Source organism: Camelus dromedarius, chromosome 4 (genome assembly GCF_036321535.1).
Source record: "Camelus dromedarius isolate mCamDro1 chromosome 4, mCamDro1.pat, whole genome shotgun sequence".
Lineage (NCBI taxonomy): Eukaryota > Metazoa > Chordata > Mammalia > Artiodactyla > Camelidae > Camelus > Camelus dromedarius.
The window spans coordinates 70,634,315-70,660,750 of record NC_087439.1 but is presented as its reverse complement, the minus strand read 5'-3'; the positions used below and the strand labels follow the sequence as shown (position 1 = coordinate 70,660,750).

General features: G+C 40.8%; 1 protein-coding gene across 2 annotated transcripts in view; it reads left to right on the top strand.

Moving 5' to 3' along the window:
- The window catches only part of KIAA2012 (KIAA2012 ortholog), a 108,809-nt gene that overhangs the window by 66,408 nt on the left and 15,965 nt on the right, over positions 1–26,436 (top strand). For both annotated transcript variants that reach the window (XM_031451980.2, XM_064485099.1), the window contains 2 exons: positions 7,863–7,935; positions 24,572–24,662. In XM_031451980.2, coding sequence (XP_031307840.2) covers positions 7,863–7,935; positions 24,572–24,662 — 164 coding nt within the window. The remainder of the gene's footprint in view (positions 1–7,862; positions 7,936–24,571; positions 24,663–26,436) is intronic.

Sequence of the window (26,436 nt, the reverse complement as noted above, 5' to 3'; positions counted from 1 at the left end):
CTGGCACTTTCTGGACATCTGAGATACGTCAGCACACAAAACAGACTGAGATCCTTGTCCTGCTCCAGGCAACACGTAGAGTATATTAGGTTGATAATTGCTATGGAAATGAGATAAGAACATATTTATGGAGCCTCCAGAAGCTGCAAGTGAGGAATTTTACAGTAAATTTTTTGTGTGTATTTAGTGTCCACAATGCTTTAGTGTTATATGTTTTTGTTCAGCAATTTTGGCACCATATTATAGAAGGACTGGGATGTAACCTAAGAACTCCGGATCAGCTGAGGTTAGGAGGGTGACCCACATGAGCTTGGAAGTCCCTGCAAGTCTACAGCACTGGCTAGTGCCACCATCATGAGCCCCACGAGTGTTTGGTCTCTTCTCTGTTTCTCCCTTTCCTTGTCTCTTCTTATCAAAGGCCTGGGATGTTGTGCTCTGGGGCAGTGTGAGGGATCTGAGATCCTTCCATGCCAAGACTTGCTTTGTCATCACTAAAGCCCACTTTCCAGTCCACTCTTTTCAAGACTTTGTAACTCGGCCTGCTTCTTCATGAGACTCACAGGGACACACTCGGCTTTCTGACTCCCAGACCAGTCCTTGCTCCAAAGACTCCATCTTTTCTTGCAGATGTTCAGTGTTACCAGCTCTCCCTAAATAAACCTTCTTGTTGACATGGTAGCTCCTGGATTCTTAGGGATTGCCTTATGGAAAGACACAAATCTCAGGCTTGTACAGTAAAGGATGGAGAGTTCAAACCAAGAAGGGCACACAGGCCGTCCAAGTGAATCTACATGTTTCATTTGTGCATTTCCTGCCTGGTCACAGGACAGCTCATTCATTTTTACTTGGTGCGTGTAGGAAGCATTGTACATTTCAGGGGATGAGGATAGGAAATAAAAATATTGAAAAGGGAAACGGAAAGAGATATAAATAATCACAATTGCTAACATTACTGAACACTTACTCTGTGCCAGGCTCTAAGTTTTACATTCAAGAACTGATTTAACTCACAAAACTAACCTAAGAAGTAGGTAACATTACCCATTTTACAGATGAGAAAAATAAAGCATCGAGAAGTAAAATAACCTCCTGAATGTCATACAGTTGGCATATGGCAGAAACAAGATTCTAAGTCAGGCCGCCCAGCTCCAGAGCCCATGTTTTCAACCATCTGCTATAAAGCTTCCCTGCAGACTCCAGCTGAGTCCTATCCAGTCAGAGGCTCTGCCTGCCAGGTTAGCTAAGCATCCAGCACAGCTCCTAGAAAATTCCATCCCTGAGCACTCATCCAGTCTGCTGTAGGAAGATCTTCTGACCCTACAGGACTCTGCCCTTCCCTTTAGACAGCATATGTGGAGCACCCACTGTGCATCAGACACCGTGCTAGGCACTGAGAATGCAGAAATGAGTCATCTCCACCCCTGGCCTTCCAAGGAGCCTATAATCTAAGAGGAAGATAAACACAGAACCGATAATATCAGCACAGTATTGTAGCAGAGGCAGGCCCAGGTTGCTATGGGAGAGACTCATTCATTTCTGTTATTACACATGGAATCCTCCTCCAGTTTAAGAACTCTTTATAGCACTATTAGCTAACCTGTAATCAGGCTTCGATTTGGGGAAAAATGAGTGATCCAGAGTACATCTGGGTTCACATAAATATTGAACCGTGTTTTTTTAAAAATCCGTTTTTGAAAAAGAAATGGTAATTGATGAATAAATTAGGATAGAGATTTGATTTTTTTTCCCAGGAACTTTAATAAATTATCAGGGTTAGGTCGTGGTAGTGGGGAAGAAAATAGCAATCATGCCAATTAATGCCAGATACAGAATTGAATATGCGTGTACTCAACATTGACATCAAAGGGTATGTGTGTTATGCCCAGAAGATGTGAAGAATGAGAAATAAGCTTCCACCTCACAGTCATCACACAGGCAGTTATCACTTGGTGCCCTCAAAGAGGGCAGGGGAACCTGCCTGAAATCAAGTACTTTGAACAGTCCTTCCCCACTGCCCTCAGTTCAGGGCTAGTCCTGAGTTTTACTTATGCAGGCAGGTGCGCACATCCCACCAAGCAGAGGTTGGCTGTCACTGCCACTGAATCCTGTGGTTGTGTGTGGGAGAGACAGCATGGATTTCAGTGAGTGGAAGTAACAGGGAAAAAATGTTTGGCTCAAGACGTGTCCAAAGATGGAGTAGGCCCCACAGGAGGCAAGTTTTGGTGCCTAGACTCATTGAAATCTGTTTGTTTTTTTTAATTGAAGTATAGTTGATTTACAATGTTGTGTGGTGAACAGCATAGTGATTCAGTTTTATATATATATATATATATTCTTTTTCATTATAGGTTATTTCAAGATAATGGATATAATTCCCTGTGCTATACAATAAATCCTTGTTGCTTATCTATTTTATATATAGTAGTTTGTATCTGCTAATCCCAAACTCCTAATTTATCCCTCCCCACCCTCTTTCCCTTTGGTAACCATAAGTTTGTTTTCTATGTCTGTGAGTCTTTTTCTGTTTTGTAAATAAGTTCATTTGTGTCATTTCTTTTAGATCCTACATATAAGTGATATCATATGATATTTGTCTTTCTCTGTCTGACTTACTTCATTTGGTATTATAATCTCTAGGTCCACCCATGTTGCTGCAAATGGCATTATTTCATTCTTTTTTATGGCTGAGTAATATTCCGTTGTATCTTCTTTATCCAGTCATCTGTCGATGGACATTTAAGTTGCCTCCATGTATTGGCTATTGTAAATAATGCTGCTATGAACACTGGGGTGCATGTATCTTTTCCAATTGGAGTTTTCTCTGGATATATGCCCAGGAGTGGGATTGCTGTATCATAGGGTAACTATTTTCTGTTTTTTAAGGAATCTCCATTCTGTTCTTCATAGTGGCTGCACCAATTTACATTCCCACCAACAGTGTAGAAGTGTTCCCTATTCTCCACACCCTCTCCGGTACTTATCATTTGTGGAGTTTTGAATGATGGCCATTCTGACTGGTGTGAGGTGAAAGCTCATTGTAGTTTTGATTTGCATTTCTCTGATAGTGATAGTGAGCATCTTTTCGTGTGTCTATTGGCCATCTGGATGTCTTCATTGGAGAAATGCCTATTTAGGTCTTCTGCCCATTTTTTGATTGGGTTGTTTGTTTTTTGGTTTGGGGAGTTTTTTGTTATTGAATTGTATTAACTATTCATATATTCTAGAAGTTAAGCCCTTGTCAGTCTCATCATTTGCAAATATTTTCTCCCAGTCTGCAGGCTGTCTTTTCATTTTGTTTATGGTTTCCTTTGCTGTGCAAAATCTTTTAAGTTTAATTAGGTCCCATTTGTTTATGAAATTTGTTTTGTTGACCACTGGCAGGAGAGTTGTAGAGGAATCACAAGCCAGTTTCGAGATGCAATGATTCCAGGACACTTGAATGATACTTTTGCCAGGAAAAATATTCAGGGCATTGAGTCTGTTACAGTTACCAAAGAAAGAAGCTCCGGATTAAGTGGACTATTACCAATATTAAAGTATCTGACCAGTAGTTGGGAAGCTCTGGGTTTTCTCTAACTTTGAGTGACCTTGTAATGCTTCCAGGACTTGGCTTCCTTTTTAGTAAAAAGGAGATAATGATGCTGGGACCTCCATACCTGCCTGTCAACAGTAAGGTGAAAATTACACGAAATAATAATCTTCAAAGACTGTTCACATCTATAAAGTATTCTATTTATGAAGGAGAAAGGAAGAAACATTCATTGATCCCTGCTGAGGGCCAGGCCTCTCACATATAAATCCTTGTTTAATTTTCCCAACCCCCTTCCTGTTAAGTGTGAAGTTTCCCACTGTGCAGATGAGGAAACTGAGGATAGGCCAGATGAGATGACAAATGGTGACGTGCCTGCCAGCAGGGTGAGCTAGGATTCAAAGCCATCAAACCCACAATACCTGATATTGATGAGGTCTATCTCTTCCGTTCCTGAGAAGAATTTAATTGTACATCTTTGTTCTGGCTTCAGAACCCGGGAGAGGAGCTGACACTTAATAAAATAATAATATATTTTAATCTTAACAACACAAGATACCTTATGATTTTCATAAGTCAGTTTTCTCTATTAAAGAATAAGTGTGGGACCTTATTAATACACAAGAAAAGTTGTATGACCTTGAAGTTGAAACTCAGAAATGAGATAGTGATTTCCTTCCATCACTAAGGAGACATCAAAAATAGTCATTTAGATGCATATGTTACATGATACGTTACACAGAATTTCTGAATTTATTTTCCTAATTAAGCCTTTCAAGAACTCCGTACAAAATGTATCATTACTCCCATTTCACAGATGGAGAAGCTGAGGTTCAATGATAGGTCCTGCAGCACGGGGCTGACGGAAGCCCCACCTGTGGCTCCTGTATCCCCTGCTCCCTGCTCCTCCTGGCAGTTCCTTACAAAAGCCTGCTGTGGGCCAAGAGGTACCAGGCTCAGATCGGGGACTATGCATGAGGGTGAAGGGCAGAAATGGTGGAGGGTTCTCCAAGGACAGATGAGAACTTCAGGCCACTTGACCCAGCCCCTGTCAGTTGAAGAAACTGAGGCTCAGAGGTTAAGTACCTTGCATGATCTTTAAGGCATAAAGTGAAGGAGTCAGGGCTTCAGTATAGGCAGTCTGACTCCAGGATCTGCACCCCAACTGCTCAGGCCACTGTCTCTCATGTCTGGTTTCAGTGCTGCAGTTTGTGTTTACAAAGTGTTTGTTACTGGCCCCAGCCACCCTACCCCTCCCCAGCCCTATAATACCACACCATCGCCAGTGCTCTTTCTAAATACAGCTCAGTCATACCACTGGTTTGCTTGAAATTCTTTACCACGTCCCCATTGGCCTTCCAGTTAAATCCTGGCATCAAAGATGTATTTCTTTTATAAAGAGAAAAATACAACAAATGAATTTTTTTTTAACTCCAGACTGCAAGATGCAAGATCTGGCCCATGTCTGATTCACACTGTCCCTCACTCCAACCATGCCAGACTACCCCCCAACCAGCACATGCTACTTCCTCTGCGGGAACTGCCCTGCCTCCCCTTCCCTGCAAGACTCAGCACCATGTCCACTGGTAAACAAACCTTCCCAGCCTAATTTAGCTTCACCTCCCATGAGGTCCTGCAGAAATCTGTCATAGCCTGTCACAACATTTCTCACACTGCATTGCAACAGTGAGCTTTCTTGTCGTTTCTCTACAAGTCAGTGAGCTTCTTACAAATAGATCTTTCAGCCTCGTGCCCCCAGTGCCCAGCACAATACCTGGCACACAACAGACACAGTAAATATTCACAAGCTGAATGAACAGATGAAGAGCAAATGACTTGGCCAGAATAACAGAGCTGGGATTTGAATTTCCAATCCTTCAGTTTGTTCTGTTCAATCACCAAGTATTATCACCTGTGTTTCAGTCATTGCCATTGCAACTTATGTTAAAAGTGACAGACAGCATTTTATTTAGTTTCAGTTTTTTTAATTCAAATTTTGAATCCAAAATATATTCAGGAGGTTTAACATTGGTTAAGTATAAGAGGGTATGTCTCCTAGCTGGATTCCCTCCCCCTTGGACACCACTGTTGCTGGTTTCCTGGGTAGCCTTCCTGAGTTGTAGCGGGTACATATAGGCCAATACAGAGAGATTTTTTTTATACACAGTTTAACACATTATACACATTGCTCACAGTATTTTTTTTTTTACTTAATGTATCTTGGAGTTCTATCATCTAAAGAGATGCTTTTTTTAATTCTTATTTTTTTATTGAAGTGTAGTCGATTTACAATGTTAGTTTCAGGTGTATAGCAAAGCGATTCAGTTACACATATACATACATATATATACATTCAGATTCTTTTCCACTACAGCTCATTACAAGAAACTGAATATAGTTCCCTGTGCTATACAGCAAGTTCTTGGTGTTTATCTGTTTCATACATAGTAATGTGTATCTTTATCCTGAACTCCTAATCTACCCCTCCCCCTCCTCCCATAACCACAGTTTGTTTTCTGTGTGAGTAAAGAGATGCTTCTTAATGGTTGCATACTATTCACTGTATGAATTACCATACTTTATTTAAACCGCCCCCAATTGATGGTACATGTAGGTTGTTTCCAATTCATTGTAATGAATGATTTTAGGTGTAAGTCTTTTCATATGTGTGTTCATATATGTAAAAAATGATAGTTTTTTGACACTTTTCTAAGCAATAGGCAAAATTTCAAATTAAGTTTATTTCTTACAGGGACTCATCAGAAGATTCTTTCCAAATTCCTCCCTCTTTCTGCCTTTGTCTCCCTATCTGCGAAATGAGAATATTTCTTGCCCTTGAAGGCTTCTAGCTGCTTGTTGTTAAGGCTGAAGGTTTATTTTTCTGGGCTTTGAAATTCTTCCAAAGGAGGAAACTTGTTTCTCCCTTTTAATCCAATTTCCTGTTAGACTAAAAGGATTTATAAACAGGATTTTTTAAAATGTATCTCTTTTCTAGTGTTCTAATTTAGCAGTTTACTAGACTGAGGCCATTTATCCTGCAATCATTTTTTTTAAACCTTTCCATTTATTCAAGGATGATTTTTTTTTACAGCATCAGAACAAATCTGCTTTGTCTCCAAAAGGAGAAATTCAGAAGAAAGAAAATACTTACCTGCTTTAGCCTTTTTTTACATCAGAATATCTCATCAGCTACAAACCCTAAGCTAACAAGTGAGAAACAAGCAGGGTAAAAAGCCATCAAGGGAGCAGAGAATTTCAAACACATTAGCAGATAATTGTCTCTTCCCAAAACAGCTTGGGTATTTGATAATAAAGTGGAAAATTGATTGTCACTAAAGGGTGAGGAACTTTAGTCCCAGGAGAGGCTTCTAGAGCCCTCAGATTCCTTCTCTACTGCTGAAATGAAGCTGTGGATTAATCAGAGATCCAGGTGACAAAGGCCAAGAGCTGGCCTCATTGGACTCCAGGGCTTTATTTGGGTCACTGACTCTACTGCCACGTGTCCTTGGCTACTGAAGAGCTGCTCTTCCAACCGTCTAGAGAAGATCCATGATTCTCAGTTCTGGCTGCATATTGGAGTCACTCAAGAAGCCTTAAAAATGCCCCACTTCCAGAAAGTCTGATTTTAACATTTGGGGTTCAGTCCTGGGGATCAATATTTTTTAAAGCTTCACAAATAATTCTGAAGTGCAGCCAGGGTTGAGGACCATTGTTATGGAGATTTCTGGGCAGTGGGGTTGCAGGCAGCTGGTGTGACTCAGAGAAAGAAGGAAGAGGGGATTCCATGTGATAAGAAACCCAATCCATGGTAATCCTGGAAACTGTGCAAAAGGCCAAGCTGATCCTTTTGCACCCTGCTTTAAATCCTCAGTGCCTTCCATTTGTTTTTAAGGAAAGACCAAAATCCTTAACCTATGTCCAAAGCCCTGAAGGTCTGACTCCTCCCTACTCTTCTCACTTCTCTCCATCTCTATGAGGGTTGCCCTGGATCTCCCTCAAGTCCCTGGAGCTACCTGCTGCCTCCCGCCAGCTGGCCTTGGCCTGTGACATTCGTCTCCCTGTGCACATCAGGCATGGAGCACTGCTCAGATGGATGGGACCAGCCTCCCACAAGAGGAGGACCTAACAGTGCTCAGGCCACTGCTAAGCCCTCCTGGCTCTTCAGGCCTTTCACACTAGCCAGCAGGCTTCTTGGATGCTTAAGTTAAAATAAGTTGCCAAAAAAGAAGAGACAACCAAGAAAACTGGATCCCCTTTTACCAAAGGGCATGGACCCTGGGAGTGCTTGCATTTATTTTGTCTTATATGCTTTTTGTTGTTGTTAACCTAATAGGAAAGTGGAGATGAACTGGACTATCATGAAGAAGCAGGAGGACCCCTAACAGAAAATCATCTGGATGCTCAAGGTAGAGACAGCTGGGATGGGTTTTAAAATCTGATCGCCGTAATTGTGGGATGAACTTTGCACTTTTCAAAGATGTTGATGGGGAATGGCCTTTCCATTTCCTCTCAGGTCATGGGTTGAAAGTCAGAATACAGACTCTGGATGTGCTCTTAATGCATCACAAGCCAACTGATAATAACATGCTTTTATGTCCTTGGATTTATTGAAAGATTTCTTTCCTGCCAACAGCTGCAGATTGATGGAGGAGAGAGGAGCTTTTGGGGGGCATTACAAAAAGGCCCCTGGGCACCTCTACCTCTGGTTTTTTCTGCTTTCACAGGGCCTTGGACATGCAGGTGAGCGAGCTGAGGTTCCCTGCCTCATGGGATAGCATTCCAACAGAGGGGGGACAAGCATCTTTAGAGACCCAACCCCTATCACTCACAGCTCTGGGTAGTCAGTGCTGCTTGAGTGTAGCTTCCTCCAAAAATGATGCTGCATTTGATAATGATGATGGCTCTAGGAAACACTGGCCCCGGAACTGGGCTTTTTGGCATGGTTCATATTCTGATACCCTGAAGTAGACTCTAAGCTCTTCTCTGGGGGCACCTGGGCATGCCACATGCTGCAGTCAGCTTGGCCCAGGTAGCAGAGCTGGTCTTTATCTCACTGCTTCTTGTGCAGGAGTGGAAACAGATGTGTGAGAGACTCTTGCATTTCAAGGACTGGATGCAGGGCCTGCCAACCCAGACTGCGCTTGTTGTTTGCCATACAAAGGCGTCCAGCAGAGGGAGCCAGTGAAGGCTGAAATCCAGCCTGTGCTCTGCTCCCTGAGCCATGTTCCCCAGCACTGGGCGCATCCACCCACAGGAGGCTCCTTTTCCTACTTGGCCCTTCTACTGGGGCACCTTTCTTTAAGTGACATAAGGTGTTCCATATAGGCTAGCAGCAGCAGATGCAAGCAAGAGTAGAGAGCCTGGGCTCTGGAGTTGGACTACCTCTGCCTTACCCTCTCCATGGTCAGCCTGAGTGTCCTCAGCTGAGGCTGCAAACAGTACTCCCCTCATAAGGTCGCATGAAGAATAAATGAAGTAATTCATGTACCATTGCCCTTTAATGAATATTAACTTCAACCTGGATATCACAATGGATAAGTATCTGCCCTCTCATGGTCACAGTTTACCAGTCTGTGAAATGACACCATGATTCTTCCTGTCCCATCTGGACCCCCAAAGGATGAGAGAGAGACCGTAGAACTCACTGGAGAGATAAATGTGCAAAGTCATGGATTTGGGATTTCACCCTAATTTGATCTTTTTCTGTTTATATCTTTAATTATTTCTTTCAGTTAACATTCCAAAAACAATTAATTTTTATACTCATTTTAAAAGATTTCACTGCTTCTGGATATCAGACAATAAAATATTATGGTAGCTTGATCCCTGTGTTCAGTCAAACTTTTCAGCAAGGTTTCTGCTAACATAAGTGTCCTGCCACCTCCATTTTCAAAGCTGAATGACAGTAGCCAGGGAAATGCATTCCAGTCTTCAGATCTTCAATATCGTAAATCACATATCTAAATTGTGAACACTGATGAGGCTCCAAGGTCTTAGCCAAGTGCAGTGGAGCACAGAACACGGCCAAATGTAAGCAATGGCCAAGTCAGTCAGAATAGATTTCCTGTCTCCCGACAGAGGGACAGGCCGCGGCTGAGTTCCATAAAGGTTATTCCATCTTTAACACAGTGAAATATCACTGCAGAAAATTAAAGAAGGCATTTGCTTGTCCTGAATGATAAATGCTAATGTTTAAAAAAGGATTTCAAATCTTTGAAGGAAAAAAAAGGAGAGAGTGCCAAGGAATTTTTTTTTTTAACTATTTAAGGATCAGTTTTCCTCTCCTAGATCTTATGGCTAATTGTCAGGATTTTTTTCCTACTCTGAATTAAGTAGTGATCTACAGGGTTAATTATAAGCAATGAGGCCACGTCCAATGAGAATACCATGAGTCTTGGACTTGGTGAGAATACAGCATGCAAGTTTTCACAAGACAGGTCAAATCAGCAACCTCTAAATCAAAGAGAGTTTGGGAAATTGCTCTTGTTTTAAATATAAAACCTTTCCTTCCTCCTCTCTTTCCCACCCCCAAAGTCCAAGGAAAGAATTTCTATTCTTGTTTCAATTCTTATTTCCTAGGACAACAGTTCTCAAACCTCAGTGTGCATCAGAACCACCTGGAAGGCTTGATAAAAGAAATGTGTCTAGACTACACGTTCTGAGGTCACAGAATTTGCAATTTGATTAAGTTCCTCAGTGATTCTGAGGCTAGTGGTCCAGGGACCACACTTTGAGAACCACTGTCCTGGGCCTTGCTTTGAGGATTTATTTCTCTGAATTTGGCAGTGACTCAATTTAATCTATTACCTTGAAAACAATGGGGGGTGGAAGGATTGGAGGGCACTGCTGACGCAGCATCACAGTGATCAAGAGCATCTATTATCAAGTCTGAGTCCCTGAGTTCAAATCCTGGTTCCACCACTTAATAACTGTGTAACCTTGAGTAAGTTACCAAACTTCTCTGAGCATCTTTTTTCTTCATCTGTAAAATGGGGATGCTAATAGTACTTGTCTCATGGGGTGGTTGTGACATAAAGGAGTTAATACATGTAATGTGTTCGTAAGAGTGCCTGGCACAGAGTAAGTGCTCACTAAAGGTTAGCTATTAGTCTCTTTCTTAAAAGCTTAATTTTGGTAGCCATCATTTGCATCTGATCAGGAGAGACTTGTTCTAAGTTGATAACATGATGTGACATGATGATTTCTTTACTCTCCAGATCAGGCTCAGTTGTGGGAAAGGGGTCAGATCGCTTGCCCTTGAGGGACTGATTGAGGCCCCTGTGTAAGTCCTTCTTTTGCTTCCATTCTGGGATGGGCGGCAGAACCAGTGTGAAAGAGGTTACTTTGCAGTGGTGACACCACCCCTTGGAATGCGGCAGAGCTTAAGATATTCTTAGGAGCTCTGAGGGATCTGGGGAGCCCTGCATGAGGGGGAGGGGTCCCTAGTGAGCAGCCTGAGACAACGGGGGGATCAGGGGCAAAGGGCAAGTCTGACAGAAAACCTAGGGACCAAGGAGCCATTTATATTCTACCAGGATAAAAAGGTTCACAGCATCATTGCTTTATGCAAGAGGCAGATGTGCAATACTTAGGATGCTGGTTCTAACAAAGGCCAAAATTAAGTGACTTCAAACAAGATGGAAGATTTATATCTCTCTCATGGAAAAGTCTAAGCTGGCAGGCAGGGGGTAGGACAGCTCTACTCCACAAGGCTGTCCAGGGGTCCAGGCTCCTCTCTTATCGTCTCTCTGCTCCCCTCCCCACCACCAGCCCCATATTACCCTGGTCTGCATGGTCAAAGCTGGCTCAGCGCCTCCCTCACCCTGCAGAACAGGAGAGAAAAAGTCAGTGCTGGGCCCACAGCTGCCTTTCAAGGGCACAATTCAGAAATTGCCCCTCTTCCACTTGTGCTCACATCCTGTTAGCCCCCCGAGCTACAGGAGAGGCTGGAAACCGAAGTCTCTTGCTGGGTGTCCATGTGCCAAGCTAAAACTTGAGGGGTCTGCCACCCAAAGGCAGAAGGGGGATGGACATTAGGTGGCAGTTAGCACCTCTGCCACATGTGGACAGATGGCTCTGTCTTGCAGATGCTTTCCTACCTCGTGGAGTCAGAGTCACCACGGTGGGTCATTTCTCTCTTTGCTGCAAACACCATGCATGTTTTAGCTGTCCCCTCTGTGACTGGCCTGAGAAGAGGAGCTGGAGTCTCCCTCTTTTCTCCACTGGTCTTTAGACTGCCAAAGGGAGAGCTAAAAATCATGATGCATTTGTGAATTGCCTGATAACATCTTAAAGTGCAAAGACTTCTGTAAGGCTTGGGCAGTGTCATTTCCACTGACTCTGACGGGAACTGCCTAAGGAGCCAGGCTCTCTTCTTTGAGAACAAGCCCCTTATTAGGAAGTGGCCACCACCAGCTGCTTTCCACTGCACTATCACTCGATGACACTGCCACCTCCCCCAAAGCACTGAAGCCTAATTCAATTTCACACATACTTACTGGGCAACCGCTAAGTACCACTTTATAGCCCCACGTGTTATATATGTTTCTAGAAGGCGAGGACTGTGCCTTATTTAGCCAGGCTTACCAAATGTTCCATAAACAAACGCATGAATCAAATGAATGGAGGAATGGGTGCCTGAGTATTCAGGAGATTCAAAGATGGCAAAACCAAGTTTCCTGTCCTCAAGAGCTTACGTTGAAGACTCGACTTCGGGCTTGGCATATTCCCTGTGAAGTCACAGTGCCTGCAGGGGTTAGTAAGGTCCCAGTCCTCCAAAAGGGTGCACTCAGACCCACAGCCACCAGCCAGGACCTGCCTCTCCACCAGAGACATAAAGGCAGCCAACAGGGGTGGAGGACGGCTACCTCTGATGGGGAAGATGAGCAGGTGAGGAGGGTGCTGGCTCTGTTGACTTCTAGGTGAGTGGCCCGCTAGCCACCAGGCCTTCATTAATCTGACAAGACTGGTCTGATTAGGGGCTGGTGCACTAAGCAGTTACATCATAGAGCTGGAAGGTCCAGCCCTGGTTTTTGAGAGAATCACTGGTCTAGACCCTTTCTAGCTAGAACCTGGGGGCTTGTTAGAAATGCAGAATCTGGCATCTCACCTCAGACCTACCTATGCTTTAACAAGATCTTCAAGTGATCATATGCCCATTACTATTTGACAAACCCTGGAATAGACTCATTGAGGACACTGCATTTCGGATTTGAAAGACATGGGTTCTGTCACCAGCTCTGCCTTTGATTAGGCCCACAGTCTAGGGCATATCACTTCTCTGGCTGTGGATTCCTTTTCCATAAACCAGAGAGGTTGGGGTGGATAATCTCTCAGGCCCCATTCCACCCTCATGCTGTTTGCATCTATGACTCTCCCCGGCTTGTGCAGTGATCTGCAGCAGAGCCAGGACTAGGGCTGGGTCTCCTTCCCAAGCTTCTTCCACTATACCTGCTCCCAGGGAAAGCCAGCCCACCATTTCAGTATGTCCTTCATAAAGCTCTGACACCCAGGCACCCCTGGGAGGGCCCTGACCAGCAGCCGGTGAGTGAGAGCCCAGTGGGTCAAGATGAGAACACTGGCTTCACCATGGTGGTCCTGTACCAGCATGAGGCCTCAGTAAACCCACTAGTCTCTCTGGGCTTCCCCTTCTCATCTGAAAAATAACGAAATTGACCTTCCAATCCCTACGTCTCATTTTCTGTGATTCAATACCTTTGGGATTGTTTCTGTTAAGGGGGAAGAGCAGAATCCAGGGTTACCACTGAGATAGCTCCAAGTTCAGATAACAGGCTTAGGCCTTCTTAAGTTTTTAACCACTGACTGAATGAATGGAAATTTCCTTCATTTACTTAGCAACCATTTGCTGGTCCCCTACTAAGTGCCAGACCCTCTGTGGTTGAACAAGACACTCCTTATGGCGCTGCCACTCTACTAGAGGAGCCAGACATGTGTACAGATGGTTCCCACCATCTGTGTGTTCAACATGTTTAGTACTATGAGAGAACACAGGAAGGAAACTGATCCAGACCAGCATGGGAGGGACAGGGAAAGTCAGGGAGGGCTTCCTGGGGGAGGTGATGCCCAACGTAATGGAAAGAGTTTGCTGAACCCAGAATGCATTCTGAATCCATCAAGACAGGGGTGGTAGTTTACACTTACTGTGTGCCAGGCCCCAGGCTAAGCATTTTCTATAAATTGCTTAACTTTTAAAACAATCCTGTAAATAAAGAGCTCTTACTATCTCCATTTGCCAGATGAGAAAATTGAGGCACAGTGAGGTTAAGGAACATGTCCTTGGTCACAGAGCTGGGCAGAGGACGCTCTACAGCTGACTGATCTCCCAGACTGGGTCTGTAGAGATCACTTCTCTTGGCTGTTAACAGTTATCAAAAGGTGTGGTTGTCCATCTTGGAGTAGGTAGATGGGGAGAAAGCAGAACTGTCAAGAGGACATGGAGTAGAAATGCTTCTCTCTCCCTCTCCCTCTCTCCCTCTCTCCCTCTCTCCCTCTCTCCCTCTCTCCCTCTCTCTCTCTCTCATAAAGTGGAGAAACTGGAATGAAGAGAATCTTCAGGCAGTTTTTTTCAAAAAGAAGAAAAAAGGGTGGCAAATCAAGGGAGAAGACGAAAGCAGTGTCTGTCTCCGCCAGGGCGGCGACGGAGCGCAGCTTCCCTCGTCCTCTCCTTTCCCCACCCCCCTCCTCCCTTCCCCCACCCCCTCCTCCCTTCCCCCCTCCCTTCTCCCACCCCCTCCTCCCTCCCCCCTCCCCCCTCCCCCCTCCCGCTCTCTCTCCACCCCTCCCCCCGCCAACTCCGCCCCCCTCCCTGCCCCAAGCCGGCGGCTCCTGGGCCCCCCCAACCTCCAGCCGGCGCCCGCTCACCCACCGGTGCCCGCCCGGCGCCGCTGCGCCGCCAGCGCGAGGCCGTCCCCACCTGTCGCCTCTGACGTCCGAGCTAAGAGAGCTCCTTGCAATGAGCTCGGGACTCCAGGCTCGGCTCCCCGAATGGTCCGTTCTCCAAGCCGCTTCTGTTAGTGTAGCTTGTGATGTCTCTACCCGTAGGGCCTCCTGCAGGTCCCAAGCCTGGGTGGAGACCCGTAGAGCTAGACGGCCTCAAAATCTGCGGGAACAGGCCGACTCAGACAGATTCCAGGGAGGAGGTGGGAGGCAGGCAAACGGGAAACACCCAGAAGTGCCAGCCAAACAATGTTAATGTCTCAATTTATAAAGGTTATCTTTTGACTACTCTTCCACACATAGTCACTTGAGTGGAGAAAAGGGAAGGAATTTTTGGCACTTACTCTTTTGACATTTTGTGTGTGTGTGTGTGTGTGTGTGTGTGTGTGTGCTTTTAGCTCATTTCATCCTCACCACAACCTTATGAGATCAAGTACATTATCCCTATTTCACAGATAAGGCAGTTGAGGCTCAGAGAGGTGAAGTAACTAGCCCAAGGTCACACAGCCAGTAGGCGGACTAGCTGAGATATGAACCCACGTTTCTATGACGCTAAGCTCCTGGGTCTTTAAGAGTTGTAAAGCCATCCATGTGTTTCTGATTAGGAAATAGTTACACTTCGGGGAAACACCACAAAATTATGGCAGTGTTTTTTTAAAGCCATCATGAAACTTGGAGATTATTTGGAACCTCTAGAAGTTATTTTATATTGTAGATAAAGGAAACTGAGGTCTGCAAGTCAATAGACTTATGCAAAACTGAAGCTAATTATTAAAACCAAGGTAAGGGGTCTCCCTCAACTCAGTGTCTGTAGGTGTTTAGTTCAATTTAGTTTGGTTTTGCAGGCATTTCCTCAGTAGCAGTTCCTGGCTCTGGGAATAAACAGCTCCAGAAGGAGCAAATATCATGACTACCCAATCTGCTCAAAGAAGTGAAGAGCAGCCTGTGTGGCAAAATTTCTCATAAAGCTGTGGAGAAAATCAAGAGACCAGAATTGTGTGCCCAGGAGTTGAGGCAGTGCCCCTGCACCAGAATCCACCACCTGGAAGGTGGTACCGCTACAAAGGGCCGCCTCACCATGTGGGTCGGGGCTCCTCCCTCCCAGAACTGCTCTGTGTGAGGCCGGCAAGGTCAGCAGACACCGCCAGGCTCTGCTGTCTGAAGCCCTGGTACTGTGCTCAGGATCGTCTGCTAGTTCTTAGCAGCCTAGATGACCTACACGTTCTATTACCCCTTTATTTGTCCTTCTGGAAAGTATTTCAAAGTTCTCCTCAGTAGTGGGATGTCACTCATCCTTAAGACTGTTTCAGGCTCCCTCTGCTCAGCCCAGGATGGAAACCCCAGGGAAGCCCTAGAATCCCAGAACACAGCTGTTGCCCCTTGATCCTGAAAATTCTCTTCACCTTCCAGAAAGTAAAGCTCATTTCTGACTTGAGAGGCAAATTCATCCAAACCAAAAAAGTAGTTGAAACAAGAGACAAGAACAACCTAAGAAAGAAAATTTATAGACCAATCTCACTTATGATCAAAGATGCAAAACTCCTAAATTAAACATTAGCCAACCAAATCCTTACATACACACACACACACACACACACACACCATTGACTGAATTCAGTTTATACCAGGAATTAAAAATGATGTAGAGGGGAGGGTATAGCTCAAATGGTAGAGCACATGCTTAGCATGCATGAGATCCTGGGTTCAATCCCCAGTACCTCCATTAAAGAAAAAAAATTAAATAAATTAACCTAATTACACACACGCACACACACACAAAGAAAGAAAAAGTTAAAAATGGTTTAACATTCAAAAATCTGTTTATATAATTCACATCTAGAGGTTAAAGGGGAAAAAACTTAGGGTCATTTCAGTACATGCAAAAGGAAAAATCAATTTATAAAATTCACCCATTCATGATTTAAAATGATCAAACTAGGAATAGAAGAGGATTTCCTGACTTTGATAAAAAGTAGTTACCAGAAGCCTGCAGTAAACCTCATAAAGGCAGAATTTCGGAAGCAGTCTCTTTAGGGGCAGGGCTAGGATAAGGACGCCCTCTATCATTGCTTCTATTTCAACATGTACAGGACAGTTGAGAAAGCAAAAAGAACAGAAAGGAAAAGGATAGAAAGGAGGAAATGACTGTCATTATTCTCAGACAATAGTATTCCTTAGATGGAAAATCTGAGGGCCACTAGAGACAAGCTATTAAAAGACAAACCATTAAAAAACAAACAAAAAAACTCAGCAAGGTTACTAAACATAGATCAATAAATAAAATTGTGGGAAAAAAAAGTGTTTGAAAACATAAAACACAATTTATGATGCAATTTAAGAATAACTGTTACAATGGAAAACCTCAAACATACACACGGGTGGGCAGAACAGCACAGTGAATCCCACGTTCCCCTCTCCTGGCCGATATTGTTCACCATCATCTCCAATTTTTTCCTCCCTCCCAGATTATTTTGAAACAAATTCCATATACATTTGAATATATATCTCTAAAGGTCAAGAAAAGACTCTTCTGACATAAACATACTACCACTATTATACCTAAAAATGAGAACTATTCTTTAATATGATTGAATATCCAGTTTTTTCAATGTTCTAACTGCCTCATAATTATTAAAACTGTTTTGGAGTTTGTTTGCAATTGGTTGATATGGGCTTTGTATCCTTTCATTTACAGGTTTTTCTCCATTTCTTTTTCTTACTCTCTTCTAGTTTATTTTTAGGAAATTGGGGATCACTTGTTCTGTACATTTTCCCACAATCTAGATTTTGCTGCTTGTGCCCTCATAGTGTAGTTGAACATGTTTCTCTGTCTTCTATATTTTCTATAAGTTAGTACTTGGATCCAGAGACTTGATAAGATTCAGGTTTTGTTTTTCTTTTTGACAAGACCACTTCACGGAGGGCACTGTGTTCTTCCATCAGGAGACATAATGTTTGCTGGTCTCTTCACAGGGCCAGAAGCTACAGAGCCATTAATTCATTAGAGGTTGCAAAATAGCAGTATTGAAATTCTATCATTCATTCTTCACTTGTTCCTTGGGAAATTCCTACTAAAACAAAAAACTTTTTATTTTCTACTATTTAGTTATCTACTGGTACACTTTATATAGGAAGGAGGAAAATGTAATCTTTAAATATATATCAAATGAAAAAAAAGATGTGTGAGACTGTCATGAAGAAATTATAACATTTTATTAAACAAAAGTAGGCCTGAATAAATACAATGTTCTGTGTAATGCTATATATAATGTTCATAGATAGGAAGATGACAGTTCTCCCTAAATGAATCTATGCATTCATTTCCATTCCAATTTTTTAAATCCTTAATAGAGTTTCTGCTGGAACATGATAAGTTGATCCCAAAATCATAAAGATGAGCCCATGATAGCCATTACAATTTTAAAGAAAAAAAAGAGGAAGGGTTTGCCCAGCCAAAAATCACTTTAAGACTGTATGATACTGACTTAGGGACATACAGCAGAGAATAGAGAATCCAGAAATAAATGTACCCGTATATGGAAATGATATATAGCAAAAGTGGCTTTATAAAATGGGGAAAGAATGAGCTATTATTCACTATATAATTTTGTGATAACTGGTTATCCAATTTTTTAATCCTTACCTCACAAAATATCAGGTGCATTCAGAATCTAAATATAAAAAAATAAAGTTCTTAAACTTTTAGAAGAAAATGTAGAATATGTTTATGAATTTGAGGAAAGCAAAATTTTCTTTCCCACGATTCAAAACACAAACCATAAAGAAAATTACTGACAAACTCAAAGATATTAAAATTTAAAGTTTTTGACAAGACAGCATAAAGTTAAAAGACAGATCACAAATTAGAAGATGATATCTGTAGTACATACAACTAACAAAGTATTAGTACCCAAAATGCAGCAAAAACTGCTACAAATAGAGGAAAGACAATCAACCCAAATTAAAAAATGGGTACAAGACATTAATAGATAATTAACAGATAAAGAAACATAAATAAATGATCGTTTATTTATTAGTCAAGCTTGCTACTAATCAGGAAAAATCAAATTAAAACAAAAAGAAATATCATTCCATATATATCAGATTAGCAAAAATTTTAAAGTTGTATACATCCATTATTGATGAGGAAGTGGAGTTTTAGAAATTCAGAGCAATTTGGAAATAACCAATAAATTGGAGGTGCATATAACTTGTAACCCCACAAGTTCATTGTCAGGTATACCTTAGGGAAACTTTTTCATATGTGAACAGCAATTCACTCAAGAAGGTTCACTGCAGCATTGTTTGTAATCACAAAAAATTGGAAATAATGGAAACAGCCATCAATGGCAAAATGGATAAGTTGTGATATGTTTATACAATGGAATAATGTATAGCAGTTTAAAAATAAATGAGTGGAAACACCATATATTAACGAGAATTAATACCTAAAACAAGATGTTAAGCAAAATAAAGAAAGTTGTAAAGTTATATAAATGATACTATTGATACATGTTTTAATATGTAAAATAATATGTGTTGTTTACAGGTGCACTTATATATGGTAAAGATGTAAAAATAATTCATGAGGACTGTATAGGAGAGGAAAACTTTTCTTTGACCCTCTTAGAGTCCCTAGCTTGACCTGAAAATTAAACTTACCAAGACAGACTAACGGGAGAAAAGTACACTAATTTATCAGATATAAATTTTATGTGATACAGGAGCCTGCATAAGGAAAGGAAGACCTGAAGAAGTGGTTAAGCATGAGCATTTTTATACTAGGTGATGAAGAGTGGAAGGTTGTCGGAAAACGTGATAGGAAGAAAGGTATGAGCGAAGGGTGATAAACCAGGGAAATAGCAAGGCCTGTGTGTTCAGATTCCTCCCAGAGACCCTCTGTCTTCAGAGATAAGGGGACCCCTTTCTTCCAAGGAGGCACCTCTCACAAGAGTAGCAGGTCTTATAACCTGCACCCGCCCCTTCTCAGATTCCTTCGGCTTAAAGTATTCAGTATGCCAAGGTGCCATATTTTGGAGTAGCATGTTCTGAACCCAGTCAGTTGATAATTACCAAATTTAAAGACAATGTTTACCTCTGGAGAGAGAGTGAGAGAAATAGGCTTGTATGTGATACAATAAAGTCTTGGACTGTATCTGAAATGTTTCATTTCTTTAGAAAAAAATGTGAATCAGATATGGCAAAACGTTAGGATTTCACAACGCTGGGTGGTAAGTACATGGGTAATCATTATACAGTATTTTTTTCTATACTCTGCATTCCTAAAATATTTTACAGACCTTTTTTTTAAGGCAGTTAAAAGGTGTACGTTCTTATTCAAAGTACTGCCTTAGTTTATTCCAGTACTTCCTAAATATCAGGTTATTTTGCTAGAGAAAAAAACAAAACAAAATAAAACATATTTCTATGGTCCACACCCCAGTAACAGGGTTTCAATTCTAATCAAAATGGGGAAATTACACCAATGTAGAACCTCAGCTTTTGGTCAATACTAACGCGCCCTCTGCTGGTCATTTGGTGCCCTGACCTGAAGTTCAAAATTGCGAGGAAGAGCAGTGAAGGTCTTCAGTGAGAGCGTTTACTGTTAGGGGAAGAAACTCTCCCAGAATTCCTCTTAAATCACAAAACATACTTAAATCAGCTCCCACTGTCTGTTAATATTACATATGATCCAGGACAAAATAAATTCAAAGGTACCACCCCAATCAACCTTCCCAGTTTCCTCAACCACCACACACATTAACAATTTTGTCCCCAGTCCAAACTCTAGTTGCTGTGTGAGACAGGAGATGCCACCCTTAATGTCTGGGAATGGCAAAAGGGAACCCAACTCCCCTGGGTGGCGGTGCTGACACCACTGAACACTCAAAAAATGGATAAACTGGTATTAAGGAAATATGCTGGTGTGATGACAGGTAAACTTATTCTTTTCAAATATTTCTCTAAAATTATAGCACTTTTAAATAAACCAAATTGAAGAAAAATAAATTAATTAATGCAAGAATCTACTGCTCAAAGAGAGAGAAATAGCGACTGAATATTAGAGCCTTCTTTTCAATAAGTTTTCTTTATTATTATTTTGCTTTGTTTTGTTTTCTGTTAATATTGGTCTTCCTCATTGAAATTTAAGCTCCCCGAGACCAGGGTGTGTGTCCATCCTACTCAACACTGTATTCCCAGCACCTGACACAATGACTTTCTAAGTATTTAGAAAACATGTGATAAACGAAAAAATGAATGATCATTTCCTTGGAGTGTAAATTAGTACAAATTTTCTGGGGAGCTATTGGCAGTAGATATTGTGCCTTTAAGACTGTACATCCTTCAGTAATCATGGATGTTGACAAAGAGTAAGTCTTTTAATAATCAGAAACATCCCTTTCAAAGATATGCTATGCCAAATTCTTTTTAGTTATAAAAAATTTGAAATAATCTGAATTTTCAAAGTTACATGTTTAAGTCTATTATAGTACATCCATATGATGAAATGCTATGCTGTTATTAAAATCATTTTTCAGAATGTTTAATGATATGGGAAATTCTAATAACATAAAAGTAGGTTAACATTATATGTATATTATTTCATCAATTCTATTAAATATGAGTATAAATTTATTATATATGCATGAAACTGTATACAACAAAATATTTGCTGTAGTTGTATATGGGTAGAGGAGTCATGAGTAAGGGATTTTTTGGTTCTTGTTGTTTTTACCAAGTGCCAGCACTACTTTAGATACTTTGGGTTTTTTGTTATTATTTTAATTTTTCTTAATTCAATTTTTTTATTTTTTTAATTGAGGTATAGTTAATTTACAATGTTGTGTTAGTTTCAGGTGTACAGCAAAGTGATATGCATATATTCTTTTTTAGATTCTTTCCCATTAGTTCCCTGTGCTATATAGTAGGTCCTTGTTGGTTATCTTTTTTATATATAGTAGTATGTATCTGCTAATCCCAAACTCCTGATTTATCCCTCTCCCCCACTTCCCCTTTGGTAACCATAAGTTTGTTTTCTATGTCTGTGAGTCTTTTTCTGTTTTGTAAATAAATTCATTGTATTGTTATTTTAGATTCCACATGTAAGTGATATCATATGATAATTGTCTTTCTCTGCCTGACTTACTTAGTATGATAATCTCTAGGTCCATCCATTGTTGCTGCAAGTGGCATTATTTCATTTTTTTTACAGCTAAGTAATATTCTGTTTTATATATATACCACATCTTTGACATTTAGGGTGCTTCCATGTCTTGGCTATTGTAAGTAGTATTGCTATGAACATTAGAGTGCATATATCTTTTTGGGTTTTTTTTCCAGGAGAGAAGTAATTAGGTTTATTCATTTATTTTCAGAGGAGGTACTGGGAATTGAACCCAGGACCTCATGCATGCTAAGCATGCACTCTACCACTTGAGCTATACCCTCCCCCCTATCTTTTTGAATTAGAGTTTTCTCCGAATATATGCCTAAGAGTGGGATTGCTGGATTATGTGGTAAGTCTATTTTTAGTTTTTTAAGGAATCTCCAAACTGTTCTCCATAGTGGCTGCACCGATTTACATTCCCACCAACAGTGGAAGGTTCCTTTTTCTCCACACCCTCTTGAGCATTTATTATTTGTATATGTTTTGATGATAGCCATTCTGACTTGTGTGAGGTGATACCTTATTGTAATTGTGATTTGCATTTTTCTGATAATTAGTGATATTGAGCATCTTTTCATGTGCCTGTTGGCTATCTGTATGTCTTCTTTGGAGAAATGTCTGTTTAGACCTTCTGCCCATTTTTTGATTGTTTGTTGTTGTTGTTATTGACTTGTATGAACTGTTTGTATATTTTTGAATTAATCCCTTGTCAGTCACATCATTTGCAAATATTTTCTCCCATTCCATAGATTGTCTTTTTTGGTTTCCTTTACTGTATAGATACCTTACTTGTATTAATATATTTTTGTTAAGTTTTTAAGGAGCTTTATCAAAAAGGCCTTATAATAAATCACACCTATTTGAATTTACAATTGGATAAGTTTTAAGTGTTAAATAGTACTATTTAATGCAGATGTTAATACAATAAACTTCCCTTTTCTTTAGATTTTAATGATGTATAATTATTTGATAGAACGTAAAATTATTCAACCAACAATTTTCTTCCACTAAAATATTAAACATTGGTATAATTTGGAGGGGAAGGTTCTAGTTTTATTGAGATACAACTGACTTACCACTGTGTATTAGTTTAAGGCATACAACATAATAACTTGATATATGTATATATTGCAAAATGGTTACCACAATAAGCTTAGTTAACATCAGTCAGGACACACAGTTACAACTGTTTTTCTTGTGGTGAGAACTTTTAAGATCTACTAGGTAAGTTCTGATATATGTATACACCCATGAAACTATCACCACCATCAAGGTAAAACATTTCATCTCTCCCAAACGTTTCCTCATGCCTCACCCAACTCCAGTCTCCCTCATTTACAAACACCGATCTGCTTTCTGTCACTATAGATTAGTTTTCACTTTCTGGAATTTTATATAAATGGAAACATACCATATATACCCTTTTTTGTCTGGTTGCTTTTACTCCACATAATTCTTTTGAGATTCATCCATGTTGTTGAGTGTATCAGTACTTCATTTCTACTTACTACTGAGTAGTATTGCATTGTATGTATACACTATCTTGTTTATTCATTCACCTGTTGGTGGGCATTTGGGCTGCTTCAAGTTTTTGGCTATTACAAATAAAGCTGCTATGACCATTTGTGTATAAGCCCTTGTATGGATATACGCTTTCATTCCTCTTGAGCAAAATACATAGGAGTACAAAGGTTGGAGGATATGGTATATCTAATCTAGTATTTAACTTTTTAAGAAACTGTCAAACTATATTCCTAAGCAATTGTACCATTTTACATTCTAACCAGCAGTGAATGAAAGTTCCAGGTCCCCTGTCTCCTTGTCAGCGATTAGCATAGTCAGCCTTTGTACTCATTCCAATAATTGTGTGTTGATTGTGGGACTTTTTTCTTCTTTAGCCTTATGTTTTTTAATTTTTTGGCAATGAAATATATCTTTCATGATTAAAAATTGCTTAAAGTAACTAAAATAAAAGTGGCGTAGTCTAATATGAATTCTTAGGCTGGAGACTCCTCTCATTCTGAGAGAATGTCCCAATGTGGTCTTCAGAGCACCCAGCAAAGGAAGTGCAGCTGTGGAGCCGGCATAAGCCCGCATAGTATAACACTTGTTTTTTAATCAATTTTCTTTTCAATGTTATAACCACGCTGGGGTTTTAAGAAAAAATTTAAACATATATACACCTCTCAATCTAACATATTATTTCCTTTCTCTGTTTTCTCTTCCAGCTCTTATTCACCTACATACATGTTTTGCAGGGTTTTTTAAATTATTATTATTTGGGGGGGGTAATTAGGTTTATTTATTTATGTTTAGAGGGAATACTGGGGATTGAACCCAGGACCTCGTGCATACTAAGCATGTGGTCTACCACTTGAGCTATACCCCACTCCATCCATATTTTACAGAGTTTTAACACCAGCTCTATAGTTTACATTTTCACTCGTCATTATATCATATTTTCCATATTGCTGATTTACCTTTTCAACCATAATTTTAAACGTCAAATTAATGCATTGTAAGTTACTTCCTCAACCTCCTATTGTTTGGCTGTTTCTAATTTTTCATTATTAATGATAATGTTGTAATAAATAACTTTGTACAAAAAGCTTGCTTCTGCTTTTGCATTATTTCCCTATTATAACACCCAGGAGTGAGATTCCTGATCAAAGACAAGAACGTTTTTCTAGATCTTGATATGTACTGTCATATCACTTTCCCCAAGGGGCTTACTGATTTTAATGTCAGTTGCCATGTGTCAGCACTAGTTTTTGCAGCATTTGCTAATTTCCTAGGTATAACATACCTTGTTGTGCTAATTTGCATGCCATTGATTGCTCACCAGGTAGATATTTTCCCACATCTGGGACCACTGCCTGCTATCCTTTGCTGATGAAGGATGCTCTTTGTCTTCACAGACCCAGAGCCAGGGAGCATGACCCTTGACCTTTTTAGTGCTTCGCTGGCTGACCACATCCAGATCCCCGAGGCAAATACTGTCCAAAAGGCGTAAGTATTCAAAGCTGTAATGACATGGACATCTCTTTGTTTTTAATTAATTTCATTTCTTTTTTTTTTCTAAGAGGCATGAAGATTCTCCAGTAACCAACAACATGTTCTGACAACCAGAATTAAACTATTGTCTAAGAAACAAGGATTCTTGAGGAGGATTGTGAATATGTTTAAGTAGGAAACATATTCTTTGGCTGGGTGGGTGAAGAGCAAAGTTGAACTCTAATAAGGTGGAAGCAGCTTTCCCCATTTGTCCATGTATCTGAGCTCTGCAGACACACCTAGAAAGCTGAGGTGTATCAGCTCACCCTTGGTGTCTCCTTTCAGCATTCATTCAGCTTTGAGTAAAATAAGTAATACTAACAATACTAATACGAATTGCTACCATGTATTGAGTGCTTCCTACACGCTATGTGCTTACTGTGAGCTCACCGACCAACAGCTCGGCCCGTCAGGCCCAGTAACTTGACCTAAGCCCTGTTTGGCAGTGGCAGCTGGAACTGTAGCCTTTTGTGACCTCCCATGAGCCTCGGTGACTTAAGACCCTGCCCTCATCTGCCTTGTGGTATAAGGATTCCCTCCTGGGTCAAAAGGCTCGGCACTCCCTGGGAACAAAGGAAGAAGGGCACTCGGGTGGTGAGGCAGCTATCTGAAGAATTCCATTTTTTAGCTTTTATAGCTCATCTTTTCCAAAACGGATTTAAACTGCTTACAACAGCAACCGCCTCCCTACCAAAAAAAAAAAAAAAGATGAGATAATCAAAAAGAATTTTGTTTTTAGTCTGGAGAAAAGAAAAAAGAACACCAACACTCCACAGAAGTCATTATTCTAGTCACTGTGACTAAAGTTCAGACTTTCAGACTGAATGTGAAAGCAAAAAAAAAAAAGGAGCAACACTGTCAGGTTTGTGGTTCTCATTTGCAGCATGCCTGTTCCTCAGGGGAAATAAAGCACTAAATTCTAAAGGATACTTCTTCCATGAGTTTTTATAGAGTGACATTGAATGATTTAAAGACTCATATATTTACAGGAAATTCTATTTACCTCATTCAACAAATATTTCTCAAGTTTCTATAGGAAGGCCCAGCACAGCAACCATAATACTGATTTAGCTGAAAAATAAAACATCCAGGACCAGGCCTGGCACACAGTAGCTGCTGCTTGCAGCTGTTGCTAAAACCCATGTGGCTCTTTCTTAGTGACCTTCTTACCCGGAGGACATAAGTCAATTATCCTCAAGGCACATAGTCAGTGACAGCGGTTCTACAAGGGGCCGCACTAACACAGCACATGACCTTTTGGTGGCTGAATTCCATCAAGAATAGAATTCAGAGGGCATAAAGAAATGGATGGATATGCACATGTTCCTAAGACAATCTTTCTTTAAGGTCACTTTTTTCAGCTAAGCTTTTGATAGAAGAAATTTCAGTTAGATAACCCTATGGCATTTGATTAAAGGCAGAAATATGCAATCCCAGAGAGGCAAACTCTATCTCCTTCTCCCTAAGGTTTAGAACTTAGCCTGAGAGAGTCCCAAAAGTGAAGACTAAACTTTCTAATCCCCTTTATTCAGGGATGTGTTAGGAAAAAGAGGGCTGACCAAGTGTGTAAAATGCCCACCACTGTGCCGTGCCCGGCAGAAAACAGAGGAGCAATCAATGTTTGTTCATTTTCCCTCTTCCTTGTCCACCAGAGTTTTTCTTTTTTTTTATTCTTTTCAATTGATGTATAGCTGATTTACAATATTGTGTTAGTTTCAGGTGTACAGCA